This window comes from Emys orbicularis, chromosome 5 (genome assembly GCF_028017835.1).
Source record: "Emys orbicularis isolate rEmyOrb1 chromosome 5, rEmyOrb1.hap1, whole genome shotgun sequence".
NCBI lineage: Eukaryota > Metazoa > Chordata > Testudines > Emydidae > Emys > Emys orbicularis.
In genome coordinates this window covers 143,245,616-143,259,101 of record NC_088687.1, presented here as the reverse complement: position 1 = coordinate 143,259,101, position 13,486 = coordinate 143,245,616, and the positions used below count along the sequence as shown (strand labels likewise).

At 56.5% G+C, this 13,486-nt stretch overlaps 1 protein-coding gene across 1 annotated transcript in view; it reads left to right on the top strand.

The window, feature by feature from the left end:
• ATP6V1B1 (ATPase H+ transporting V1 subunit B1) overlaps positions 1–13,486 on the top strand; it is an 84,479-nt gene that overhangs the window by 68,319 nt on the left and 2,674 nt on the right. The window contains exons 7-10 of the mRNA XM_065405026.1: positions 7,439–7,540; positions 8,569–8,666; positions 10,161–10,284; positions 12,544–12,694. Coding sequence (XP_065261098.1) covers positions 7,439–7,540; positions 8,569–8,666; positions 10,161–10,284; positions 12,544–12,694 — 475 coding nt within the window. The remainder of the gene's footprint in view (positions 1–7,438; positions 7,541–8,568; positions 8,667–10,160; positions 10,285–12,543; positions 12,695–13,486) is intronic.

Below are 13,486 nucleotides of genomic sequence, written 5' to 3'. Positions count from 1 at the left end.
TTTGAACTCCACCTACCTGGTTGTTCATAGATCACTCCAAGCCCCCCACATAGGGTCCATTCCCAATCCTCCCATGACGGTACATGTTCAAGATCATGATGAGTATACTGTCCATGAGATCCTCAACTCCAGAATGAGACATGGTAGGCTCTGGCATCTCATCGATTGGGAAGGTGGCGGTCCTGACGAGTGCTCCTGGGAGCCGGCAGAGATTGGCCACACCCCTGACCTCGTAAAGACCTTCTATGAGAACCACCCCACTGGTTCCCCAAGCGGTGCCCAGACCGTGACCACAACCCAACAGTTCTCTCGAACCAGCAGGGGAGAGGACCAGCAGAACTCTGGCCCACTAGAGGCTCCACCCACTAAGCGCCTGATTGGAGCAGACGTCTGGTCCCACTGATTGGCCCGGCTGCACTATTTAAGCCAGAAGGAGGTAAAGGAGGTTGTCCAAGCAACTGAGTGAATTCCTGACCTGCTGCTGTCCTGGATCTGGCTCCAGCTTGGCCCTTGGCATGGTTGTCTGACTCTCACTCCAGTCCTGACCCTTGGCGTGACTCTTGACACTGTTTCCGGCTCACCCTTTGGCATGATCCTGATTCTGTTTCCTGCTCTGACTCCGGCTTTGCTGCCGACCCCGGTTCTGACCATTAGGCCTGACCACCCATACCCTGGCCCCTACACAAGACAGCTGCTGTACATCAAAAAAGGAAATCCCTCCATTTCCACCCTGAAGCATGAGAGCTGACCCCCCCCCCCACCCCCCATCTATCCAAGGTAGTAGTGTGGCCTCCATTATCTGAGCAGCTCACAATCTTTAATGCACGGGGCTACTGAGAGAAACAACTGGCCTAAGGTCACATAGGGAGTTTATAGCATAGCAGGGAATTAAACCCAGGCATCCTGAGTCCCAAACTAGCATCCTTCCTCCTTGTGAGGATCTCAGCTACCAGGCTTGTTACACACACTGACTTCTAAAGCATGAAGTCTGCAGCTCATGCCCTCGGGCCACGCAAAGTGCAATACATCCTGTTTTCTCTGCACTGGCGCTTCAGCCTTTCTGGGTCCTATGCTCTGTCCGGCTGCCAGCTTGCTGTGTGCCCATGATGGCCACAGAGTAAACAGGCTGGTCTGAGAACCTGCTTGTGGATAAAAGCACATGATATGGGTCATTATGGTTCAAGTGCATCGTATTATTCACTATTCCCAAGTATTCAGAGGGTCAAGACTCATCATCGTGACTTTGAGCATCAGTGGTTACCTGGCTCAGAAAGAGGCAGTGTTTGGTACTCGTTATTCTCCTCTTTACAAAAAATGGCTTGGCCGTCCAATCGGAACAGAACCACACCATGTGACCCAGCTGGGCCTCCACACACCGCAAGTAAGAAACAGCGAAAGCTCGGAGCAGACATTTTGTAAGCGTCACCCTGGCTGAAGACTGTTGGTCCGAACGGTTCAGCGAGTCTTCAGGGAGAACAGGTGTGTTTGCAGGAATTATTCCCCAAACAGTTTAGGGCTCAGTACTCAGTGACTAATCTCTGCAATGGACAGTTTGACCAGCTGTAAAAGCACAGTGTTTTCCTAAGGGAAGGCCGATATAAGCAAGGTACATCAGGAATCTTGGATTCAGTGCCCTACTCTGTGGGCAAACCACTTCCCTTCTCCGTGCCTCAGTTTTCCCAACTGTAAAATGGGGTTAATGCTACCACGCCTATCTTCATGAAACACTTTGAGGTGATAATATATAACAAATGGAAGAAAGGGGAAGTTGACAACAATCAATATCAGTCAGAAGCTAGGAAGTATAGAAAATTGATAAGGGAGGCATAGAGAAATCTATGGCCAGCAGAGTTAAGAACAACAAGAAGGAGTTTTTAAAGTATATTAGGAACAAAAAAAAAAAACATGAAAAAAGTAGAATTATCCATAATAATGCAGAAAAGGCAGAAGTGTTAAAAATATTTCTGTTCTGCATTTGGGAAAAAACAGATGATGTGATCTCATTATATGATGAAGATAACTCTCTTTCTATTCCACTGGTATGTCAGGAGGCTGTTACACAGCAGCTACTAAAGTCAGACTCTTTTAAATCAGAAGGTCAGGATAATTTACATCCAAGAGTTTTAAAAGAGCTGGCTGAGGAGATCACTGGATGTTCATTTTCAATACGTGTTGGAACAGTGGGGAACTTTCAAAAGCTAATGTGGTGCCAATATTTTAACAGGGTAAACAGGATGACCCAGATAATTCTAGGTCTATCAGCCTGACATCAATCCCAGGCAAAATAATGGAGTGGCTGATATGGGACTCAATAGAAAATTAAAGGAGAGTAATATAATGAATGTCAATCAACATGGGTTTATGGAAAATAGATCCTATCAAACTAACTTGATATCTGTATTTGATTATATTACAAGTTTGGTTGATAAAGGTAACAGTGTTGACGTTATACACTTAGACTTCTGTAAGGCGTTTGACTTGGTACCGCACAACATTCTGATTTAAAAACTAGACTGATATACAATGAACATGGCACTCGGGAAATGGATTAAAAGCCAGCTAACGGAGAGGTCTCAAAATATAACGGTAACGGGGAAATCATCATCAAGCAGGTGTGCTCCTAGTGAGGTCCCACAGTGATCTAGGCTACGCTATTTTAAACATTTTTATCAACGAGAAGAAAACATAAAATCATCACTGGTAAAGTTTGCAGATGACACAAAAATTGGGGTAGTGGGAAATAATGAAGAAGAGAGATCAGTAAGTAATACAGAGCAATTTAGATTGTTTGGTAAATTGGGCACAGGTAAAAGATATGCATTTTAATACAGCTACATGCAGAAGAACGGCCATATTGGGTCAGACCAATGGTCCATCTAGCCCAGTATCCAGGCTTCAGACAGTGATCAATGCCAAATGCTTCAGAGGGAATGAACAGAACAAGGCAGTTATTGAGTGATCCATCCCCTGTTGTCCACTCCCAGCTTCTGGCAGTCAGAGGTTAGGGACAGCCAGAACATGGGGTTGCACCTCAGACAATCTTGGCTAATAGCCATTGCTGGACCTATCCTCCGGGAATTTATCTAATTCTTTTTTGAGCCCAGTTATAGCTTTGGCCTTCACAACGTCCCCTGGCAAGGAGATCCACAGGGTGACTGTGCATTGGGTGAAGATGTACGTCCTTATGTTCCTTTTAAACCTGTTGCCTGTTCATTTCATTGGGTGACCCCTGGTTCCTACAAATATACACCTCTAGGAACAAATAGTTGAGTCTATACTTACATTATGGGGGGACTCTATGCTGGGAAGCAGTGACTTGGAACAAGATTTGGGGATCATGGTGGATAATCAGGTGAACAGGAGCTCCCAATGTGATGCTGAGGCCAAAGGGGCTAATGTGATCCTGGGCTGCATAAATGGGAATCTCGAGTAAAGGAGGTGATTTGACCTCTGTATTTGGCACTGGTGTGACCACTGCTGGAATCCTGTGTCCCAGTCTGGTGCCCACGGTTCGAGAAGGATGTTGATAGATTGGAGAGGGTTCAGAGAAGAGCCAGGAGAATGATGAAAGGATCAGAAACCTGCCTTCTCGTGATGGGCCTGAGGAGCTCAGTCTATTTAGTGGAACAAAGAGAAGGTTAAAAGTGACGTGATCTCAGTCTATAAATACCTACATGGGGTAATTGTCTCTTCAGTCTAGCATACAAAGGTCTGACACGATCCAGCGGCTGGAAGCTGAAGCTAGACACATTCAGACTGGTAATAAGGCGTGCATTTTTAACAGTGAGAGTAATTAACCATTGGAACAATGTACCAAGTGTTGTGGTGGACTATCCGTCGCTGGCAAATTTTAAATCAAGACTTGCAGTTTGTCTAACAGCTCGGCTCTAGGGATTACTGTGGGGTAGGTCTCTGGCCTGGGCTAGGCAGGAGGTCAGACGAGATGATCACGATGGTCCCTTCTGGCCTTGGGATCTCTGAGATTCCGCATGGAGGATGAAAGATCTTGTTTTTGTTTGTAACTCTCTGCACCTCCGGCACCGGTGCCCGCACTCATCGGCCAATCTCTAAAAACCAGACCCGGGTTTGGAAGGGCAGGGTCTCCTCAGCCCTGTGTGCTGGGCCCAGCAAGGCCATCAAAGCCAGTGAGAGCCGAAGCTGGGCTGCGCTAGAAACGTCAAGTGAAGTTTGTGCTGAAATGCCAAGCTGCATCAGCCCTGATCATAACCACTCGGTTGTGAACTTTGATGAACTCGAAATATCAGGTTGATCTATAAATGCAACTGGTGCTGCCGCTTTGGCAACGAACCGGAGATCCGCGGCCCAAGAGGTAATCAACCAACTTCCTCCTCTGACAACAGCCGCACACGCCAAGCCAGAGCGAGACAGTGATGCAATCGGACGGAAAACCTGGCCTGACAGATCGGGAGTGACAGACGAAAGTTAATATAATAAAGTCAGGGCCCAGTGCAATGGATGCTGCGGCAGCACAAGGCAGAGGTGGGGAGGGATCCAGGAGCAGAGCCGGCTGATAAAGGAGGGCAGGGAAATAGCCTCCTCCTCGGCCCCTCTTTTTTGGGGATCGGGGGGCGCTGGTAGGCTGGGTGCCTGTTTTAAAGCCAGGCCTCCAATTGGTCCTGCCGTGATTTTGAAGTGGATTGAAAGGCAGTGTTAGTGGAGCAGATGCCCATTGGTAGGTACTTACAGGAAGGATCAGATTAGAGTATGGACTCTCATCACAGGGAGCGAGTGATAGGTCCTTCCCCACATGCCATAACTGCCCCTCTGCCCCCCAACCTCCATCACTGCCCCACGCCTTCCCCCCCACCTCCATCACTGCCCCCTGCCTTCCCCCCGCCCCCCATCCTCCATCACTTCCCCCCGCCTTGCCCTCCACTCCCATCCTCCATCATTGCCCCCTGCCTTCCCCCGCACCCTCCATCCTCCATCACTGCCCCCGGCCTTCCCCCCACCCCCCATCACTGCGCCCTGCTTTCCCCTCCACCCCCATCCTCCATCACTGCCCCCTGCCTTCACCCCACCCCCCATCCACCATCACTGCCTCCTGCCTTCCCCCCACCCCCCATCACTGCCCCCTGCCTTCCCCTCCACCCGCATCCTCCATCACTGCCCTCTGCCTTCCCCTCCACCCCCCATCCTCCATCACTGCCTCCTGCCTTCCCCCCACCCCCCATCACTGCCCCCTGCCTTCCCCTCCACCCGCATCCTCCATCACTGCCCCCTGCCTTCCCCCCTCCACCCCATCCTCCATCACTGCCCCCCGCCTTCCCCCCCACCCGCATCCTCCATCACTGCCTCCTGCTTTCCCCCTAACCCCCATCCTCCATCGCTGCTCCCGGCCTTCCCCTCACACACCAACCAGTTCCCAGCAAGGTCCCACCCCGTTAGCAGGGCAGGGCATCGGCGAAGCTGACGGCTGTCTGATGGGAAAGCAGCCCCCTGGCCTGGAGAAGGGCAGTGAGAGCAGGTCAGCCGGGCCAGCTTGGTGGGGAGCACCCTCCCTCCTATTAGGGTGTGTTGGGGACGGCACTGCCAGGTCTGAGCAGGGCTCTACCCTCCTGCGTCACTGGCTCCCAAAGCTTTTCAGCTCGCATTTCTAGCTGGAGTTCCTGCCTTTTTGGTACCAACTGTTTAAATACGGGCCGCAAGACTTTAGAGATGGGACGGGCCATGTAAATATATTCTTCTAGGGGCCCAGTCAGGCTCCTCCCTTAGAGTCCATTCTCCAGGGCTTCACCCAGCATCGGTTTCAACAGCCCACCCATGTATCCCTCTTCTGCAGCCTACTAGATCTCACTAGGGAATAGCAGCATGCAGGCCACTAGCTCGGCTGATGCTTGGGATTGAAGCCAGGCTGGAGTTGAGCAGAAAGCCAGGCTTCAGAGCTGGGGCTGCAGCAGACTCGTCCCCTCTGTGGATCAGGCACAGAGGCAGACACATGACCCCCACCGGCCTGTGGATAATTATTATTATTATCGCTGTTATTTATTCTTTGTACTGCCTGCGAACCCTAGTCACGGGCCAGGCCCTCACTGCGCCAGGTGCTGGACAAACACAGAAGGAAAAGACCCTGCCCCGAAGAGCTCACAGTCTAAAATAAGAGACAACAGACGGATACAGAGAGATGGTGGCGTACAAGGAAACAATCATAGAATCGTAGAACTGGAAGGACCCTCAAGAGGTCTCCTAGTCCAGTCCCCTGCACTCATGGCAGGACTGAATATTATCTAGACCATCCCTGACAGGGGTTTGTCCAACCTGCTCTTAAAAATTTCCAGTGATGGAGATTCCACCACCTCCCTGGGCAATTTATTCCAGTGTTTAACCACCCTGACAGTTAGGAAGCTTTTCCTAATGTCCAACCTAAACCTCCCTTGCTGCAATTTAAGCCCATTGCTTCCTGTCCTGTCCTCAGAGGCAGTATTAGCCAGCAGGAAGGTCGGGGTCCCGTTTTTTGTAGGCATCACTGCAAAGGAGAGTTTCGGGGCAGGGGGGAGGAGGAGGAGGAGGAGGTGGTTCGGGGCTGTTTACGGGGAACTCCTCCCCCAGCAGGGGAGGAAGCACCAAGGGACTTGTCTGAAAATGTAACAAGTGGGTGCTGGTGGCGGGCATCAGGAGCCGTTTGGAGACGAGCTTCGACATCTCAGTAGTGAGCAAGAGGTGATAGGAAGGGCGGGGATTGGCCAGGTGGGGCCTTGACGGTGAAAACAAGTCGCTGGTGTTTGATGCTAGAGAAGGGGGAGGCAGTGGAGGGAGGCAAAGACAGGGGTCACGTGGTCACAGTGCCAGGCTAGGAAAACCCCCTTTGCCGCAGTCCTCTGGCCGTTGTCCAGGCCAGAGAGAAGGCTGCTGCAGCAATCAAAAGACACCCGGCGATGGGCGTTCTGGCTGTGCGGAGGGACAGGAACGGCCGTATCGTAGAGACGCGGCACAGGAAGAATCAGCAAGGGTTAGACGTAGCTGGGGGGGGACCTAGAGAGACGGCTGAGCCAAAGGGGGCGCCCGGTTCTGCGCCTGAGTGACAGCAGGATGGTGTTGGTGGTGTCTACGGTGATGGAGAACGGCAGTGGTCGGGAGGAGATTAGGATTCAGCCTCCATTTTCCTTTCTTTAGCAACATCCCATGAGTCAGTCCACTTCTGTTACATCCCTCAAATACTCCCAGAGGCACTTTCCATGTTCCCCCGGGCTCCGCATTTGCTGTGATTTGACCAAGCTTCAGTCTCCGTCCGCCAAATTCTTCACTGACGTAACGCGGCTGGCTTCCGTGGAGTTACACCAGCGTGCAGTTTGGCCCTCCGGATCTGAGATGGGCCGGATCCAGAGCCCAAGTGAGCTGGCGGCCCAGGCGTCGGGCTCTGAGGCTGGGCTGAGGTGCCCATCTCTGGGTCTGAGCCCTGCGTCTCTCCCCTCTGCAGATCGCCGCTCAGATCTGTAGACAGGCCGGCCTGGTGAAAAAGTCCAAGGATGTGATGGACTATCATGAAGAGAACTTCGCCATCGTCTTCGCAGCCATGGGGGTGAGTCCGACGGGGGGCTGGTGGGGGCGGCGCAGGCCTCCCAGCTCCGTGCAGGGCCTTGCCCCAGGCCGCAGGTCCCGGGGCGGAGGGCTGCAGACAGCTTCAGCAAGCCCAGGGTGCTGGGCCCCTCACGGCTCCATGCAGCAAGGCTCTGAGGGTGGCCTGGACTTGGGGTTTGGGTCAGACCCAGAGCAAGGCGTCCAGACCTTGGCTGGGGACCTGGGCGTCAGAGTCATCGTGCTGGGGCTGGGTTCGGGGACAAATCTGGGGGGCTCAGGGCTGAGTCTGGGATCAGCCAGGGCCCTCGAGCAGGGGCATCTCTGCGGACCAGGGTTCGGTGCTGAGCCCAGCCACTGGGGGGTCAGCACGAGCATGGGAGGATCCAACGTCCTGCCTTGGTCTCAGGGCCAAGGGCTTTGGGAACTGCTCCTCGGAGAGGCGCGGCAGAGCGAGTGGTCGGTGGGGAAACAGGCTAAGCCCTGGATCTGCCTCCCGGCCCCCTCAGGCTGGGCCCGGGGACAGGGAGAACCCTCCTGTAAAGAGCCGGGTGGCCGAGATCGGCAGCACTGTGCTCCCCCCTGGTGGACAGCTGTGTCCTTGCAACCTGCTCTGCTCCCCGGCCCCACACCGCTCCCTGCCCCCAGCACCAGCTGCTTCCTCCGGAGACCGTCCCAGGAGACCCAGTGCCACGCGGAGAGGTGCCCTGCAGCCGGGCCAGTGCCCCGAGGCGCTCCGTGCCACAGCAGCCTGCCCCATCCTTGCAGGCCCTTGCACTGCATCCCCAGGGTGACATGGGCCCAGAGGAGTAAAAGCAGAAAGGAATTAAAAGAGCCAAGTTATACTGAAGAGGCTGGGGTGGGAACCAGAGACTGGGACTCAGGACACCTGGATTCTAGTCCCTGCTCTGCCACTGACTCCCTGTGGGACTGTGGGCGAGCCCCTGCCCTTCCCTGGCCTCAGTTTCCCCATCTGTACAATGGGGACTGTTGTGTTGCTCAGCCCTGCCCCGTTCTGGATGTGATTGGCAGGTGAACATGGAAACCGCCCGCTTCTTCAAGTCGGACTTCGAGGAGAACGGCTCCATGGAGAACGTGTGTCTCTTCCTGAACCTCGCCAACGACCCCACGTGAGTGCAGCCCCTGCCTGTCATCAAGGGAACTGCGCCAGATCAGGCTCCATTAACCATAACACGCCCGGCCCCCTGCCTTTTGTTCTGCACGTGTGCAGCGCCTAGCGCAACGGGGTGCAGTCCATGGCTGGGCTCCTGAGCACTACCGTAATACACCTAATTGCAACAAAACTGTACAGCACCTAGCGCAACAGGGTGCAGTCCATGGCTGGGCTCCTGGGCACTACCGTAATACACCTAATAGCAATAAAACTGTACAGTGCCCAGCGCAATGGGGTGCTGTCCATGGCTGGAGTGTCTGAGCACTACCATAATACACCTAATAGCAATTAAACTGTACAGCGCCCAGCGCAACGGGATGCTGTCCTTGGCTGGGCTCCTGGGCACTACCATAATACACCTAATAGCAACAAAATTGTACATCTCCCAGAGCAATGGGGTGCGTCCATGGCTGGGGCTCGTGGGCACTACCGTAATACACCTAATAGCAATTATATCGTACAGCGCCAAGCACGACGGGTTCCTGGTCTATGACGGGGGGCCTGGGCCCTATGGTAATACAAATAATTAATAATACTGAGACCTGAGAGGCTACAGGCATCCTCTCATGGCTCTGATCTCCCTCACTGTGGTGTAAAGCTGGAGTAACCCTGTGGAAGTCGATGGAAGTGCTCCGGTGTAAGTGAGAGGAGGGTCAGCTCCACTGGGCCTAGTTATCTCTGCAGTAATTCTACTGAGGTCAATAGGCCCATTCCGCCTGGGCCCAAATGCCACTCTGGGGAGGAGCTCGTCTCTTTGGGCGGAGCTCACACTCTTCTTCCCTGGGGGGCATGCCACATGGATGCTACAGATTGGGCAGCCCTCCTCCTGCATCAGGAGGAAACCACCAGCAACTAGAAGGTGCCTCCAGATTTCAAGTCCTTTCACAATGCCCACCCCCGTCCCCCCTCGTCCCTTTGCTGGGTAGGGCGGTTAGGACACACTGCAATGCGGCCTGGTGGCCAGTGGCGGAGAGGGAACGCATCCAAGGGATAGCTCACCCAGAGCAGGTTCCCCTGCCATGAGGCCCAGTTCCTACTGAGAGTGTAACGTAAGGGCTGGTGTGCGGACGCGGCTGCCCTCTGCTAGACAGACTCAGAGCTGCTCCCCCGCACATCCTAGGCCAGCTGCTACTCCCAGCAAGGGGAGCGTCATCTCCTAGCTGTTGGGAGGGGCTGGTTTTGCGGGGCAGGATCTGCATGGCCCAGGGGTGCAGCCGTGACGTTCCAGCTCCCTGTGGGTGTGTGCCAATGCTGTCCGCGGACTTGGGGTGCTCGCCATTGGAGGATGGGGAACTCCAAGGTCAGCGAGAGCGGGGCCATCTGATGCCCAGCGGGGATGGGCCCCCTGGTCTCTTGGGGGAACGGCGTGGCTGCGGTGAACGCGCTTTCAGGGGATGCTGCGCGATGCCATCCGAGACCAGCCACCGCTAACGGCCGTCTCCTCCCGCAGGATCGAGCGCATCATCACCCCGCGCCTGGCGCTGACCACCGCCGAGTTCCTGGCCTACCAGTGCGAGAAGCATGTCCTGGTGATCCTGACTGACATGAGCTCCTACGCCGAGGCCCTGCGGGAGGTCAGTACGGTGACGCCTCCCACCCTGACGCCACAGCTGGACTCAGACCACAGCCTTCCCAAGAGCTGGAGGTGCCTGTGAACGGGCCGGACTGGGTCCCACTGCCCAGGGGGGGCCAGACTGGGTCCCACTGCCCAGGGAGGGCCAGACTGTCCCCAGGTGATCAGCTCCCAGCAACTCCCATTGAGGCAGGTGAACAAGCAGCGGGAGCTGCCGGGAGCTGAGGCCTTCATCAAACCCAGTCGCTTCCTTTGGGCTCCTAAATGAGAGAGAAATGCTTTGGAGACTCTGGTCCAAACGGGACACTCAGGGGTGATGTGACCCAGTTCCCCTGCCTGTGTCCGGCTCCCGTCCACTCCCTTCCAGCTGCTCCCATCCACCTCCCGACACACATCGTCACATACACCCCGGGGGTGGGCTGGCAGGTTGGGGTGAACGTGGCCAACTCTCTCCCACAACCTTCTGAGGCCTTGGCTACACTGGTGCTGTACAGCGCTGCAACTTGCTGCGCTCAGGGGTGTGAAAACGCCCCCCCCCCCCCCCGAGTGCAGCGCTGTAAAGCGCCAGTGTAATCAGCGCCTGCAGCGCTGCACGCTCTCTCGCAGCGCTGCAAGCTACTCCCCTCGGAGAGGTGGGAGTAGCCGCGGCAGCGCTGTGAATCCCCAAGTGTAGCCAAGGCCTTAGACTCGCTTTCCTCGCTACGCTCCTTCCTTCTGGCTCCTTGGGCCTCACCCCCCAGCTGCACCCGGCATCCAACGGCCGCAGAGTAACATGTGCATTGCAGGGGGCTGGGGAAGGGGAAAGTGACTCCAGTCCACGCTTGCTTCTGTCCTGGGGCCACATTTGTGTTTCCCGTCGGGTGTCCTCCCTCGGGCCCTGAACCTGGAGATTGCTAATCTGAGCAAACCGCCTGGCTTGCAGCCCAGTGAGGGGTCCTAGGCAGTGCCAAGGGATTTTGGAGGCATCGTGGCAAAGGCGAGTTTTCCGGAGGGGGTTGAAGGAGAACAGAGGTCACTCTGCGGGTGTTCCCGGGGAGCTCCTCCCGAGTGCGAGGGGCTGGTGTGAAAACTTGCTGGGCAGGCTATGGTGGCGCGCGCCCGTCGGAGCCGAGCGCCGGCAGCGTGATGGCAAAGGAGAGGTAATGGAGCCTCAGAAGCGAAGACAAGCAGCTTGTGTGCGATGCGAACAGGCCGGGCGAGCAAAGTGAGGGGGGACGGGCTCAAAGCGGCTGACTGGGAGACTGATCTTTGCAGCAGACCCCGAATGGGTCTGAGCGGGGCAAGTTGGCATTTGTCGAGGCCGGTGAGCAGGACGCTGCACGTGGGGAGAGCCTGGGGGAGTTTTACGGTGTGGCTGCAGGAGAAGCAGAGAGAATCAGCCGGGTTTATCTGTTCACACTAACAGCGCTGGCCCAATAGCTCTATCAGTCGGGCCCTGTCCTTTTACAACCGGAAGCCCTGGGCTCCGTCCCCACACAGTGACCCTGCCAGGGGGCATCCCCCCAATGGAATGGTCCGAATGTGGGTTACACGGTGCCCCCGGGTCAGCGGGTTCCTTGTGGATGGGACGCTTTTCAAAGCTCTGACAGAGCGCTGCTTTCTGGCAGAGGTGCGACCCGCTGTCCTTTGAAACGTCCGTCTCCGCTGGGAGGGCAGTTTCCCTTCCACGGGGGGAGAGCTGAGCTTCAAGGGCTGGGTTTTATTTTGCCGGGGCATCTTCTCGCCCCAGAGCCATTTATCTGACCCAGTAAAACAGAGCACCCAGCGATCACATGCACCCAGCCCTGGCGAGTGGTGGTGACCAGCGCAGGCTCTGCCCTCTCCTGAACGAACCCGGCGCTGGGGGAAGGGGCCAGCCCGCTGGATCGCAGTGGGGGGAGGGCAGCATGGGTTGTCCCTCAGGCAGAAAGAAACGGGGGTTTACTAAGCGCAGGGGGAACCCAAGGTGGGGCAGGAATGCGATCCGAGGTACGGCAGGAGTGTGCCACTGGGCAGAGAGCTGTGGAGGGGGCAGGCTCACCAGGCCTGGGGGCAGAATCGCACAGGAGGGGCGCCGCTCAGCCGGGATCCACCAGAGGGGGGCGCTGCACCTACGGGACAGCCGGGCAGGGGGAGCATCCTGCTCCGTATCCCAGACCCGGTGATGGGGCCGAAGCTGGGACAGGTCCTCCCCACGGAGCCCCTCGGCGGATCCCAGGAGGGTGGGACCCATGGCCGCTGGCCGGCAGCAGTAACTCTCGCTCCTGGCTCTTCCCCTTAGGTGTCGGCAGCCAGGGAGGAGGTGCCAGGCCGCAGGGGCTTCCCTGGCTACATGTACACCGACCTGGCCACCATCTACGAGCGCGCCGGGCGCGTGGAGGGGAGGAACGGCTCTATCACGCAGATCCCCATTCTAACCATGCCCAACGACGGTGAGCGGCGCGGGGCAAAGGGCACACGGCGGAACAGCCCACGGCCCCCACGGCAGTCAGGCCACAGGGGGTGCCGGGGGCATCAGCACGTTGCTCGGTGATTTGCTGCTGCTGCATTAGCAGCCAGGATCCCAACCGGTGGCCACAACCCACACCGGATGGGGGGAGGGATCTCAGCAGGCAGCTGTGCTTGCACACCCCATGGGGAGGGGGCTGGGGGGGATCCCAGCAAGCTGCTGTGCCCCCACGCTCGGAGATGTGGGGGTGTCGGACTCAGCTGGCCCCCAGGGAACAGGGCGAGAACCGGCCTCCTTCAGCACCCAAAACACCAGCTGTGAGCTAATGGACGCCAGCCTTCGCTTCGGCTAGCAGTGGTATATCCTTTATCCTTTCCGTGGCCCAGCCCCCAGAGGGCAGCACCGCTCACTGACTCCTGCACACAGGTCTCCCAGGGCCCTTTGGGGGACCGGGCTGTGGCTGTAGTGTACGAGAAGCAGGAAATGGAAAGAGGGAAGCTGCCGCCCATGCATGACCTCCGCCCCACCTCCCAGTTCCTTATCTGAGGTCCCACAAGTTCCCCTATTCGCCTGCTAGAATCACTCAGGCTGCGGCCCTGCCCCTCCCCCCCCCCACAGCATCCCGTCGGAGGGAGGGGACAGTGCCCGAATGCGGCTCTGAAGACCTTTACACGGGGAGCGCCCTGGGGAGCTGTCAGAAGGGGGAGCACTCCCTCTGCTCCGGGAGGGGACTCGTCAGGGGAGGACGGGTCTGCAGGGCGCCACGCGTGGGCTT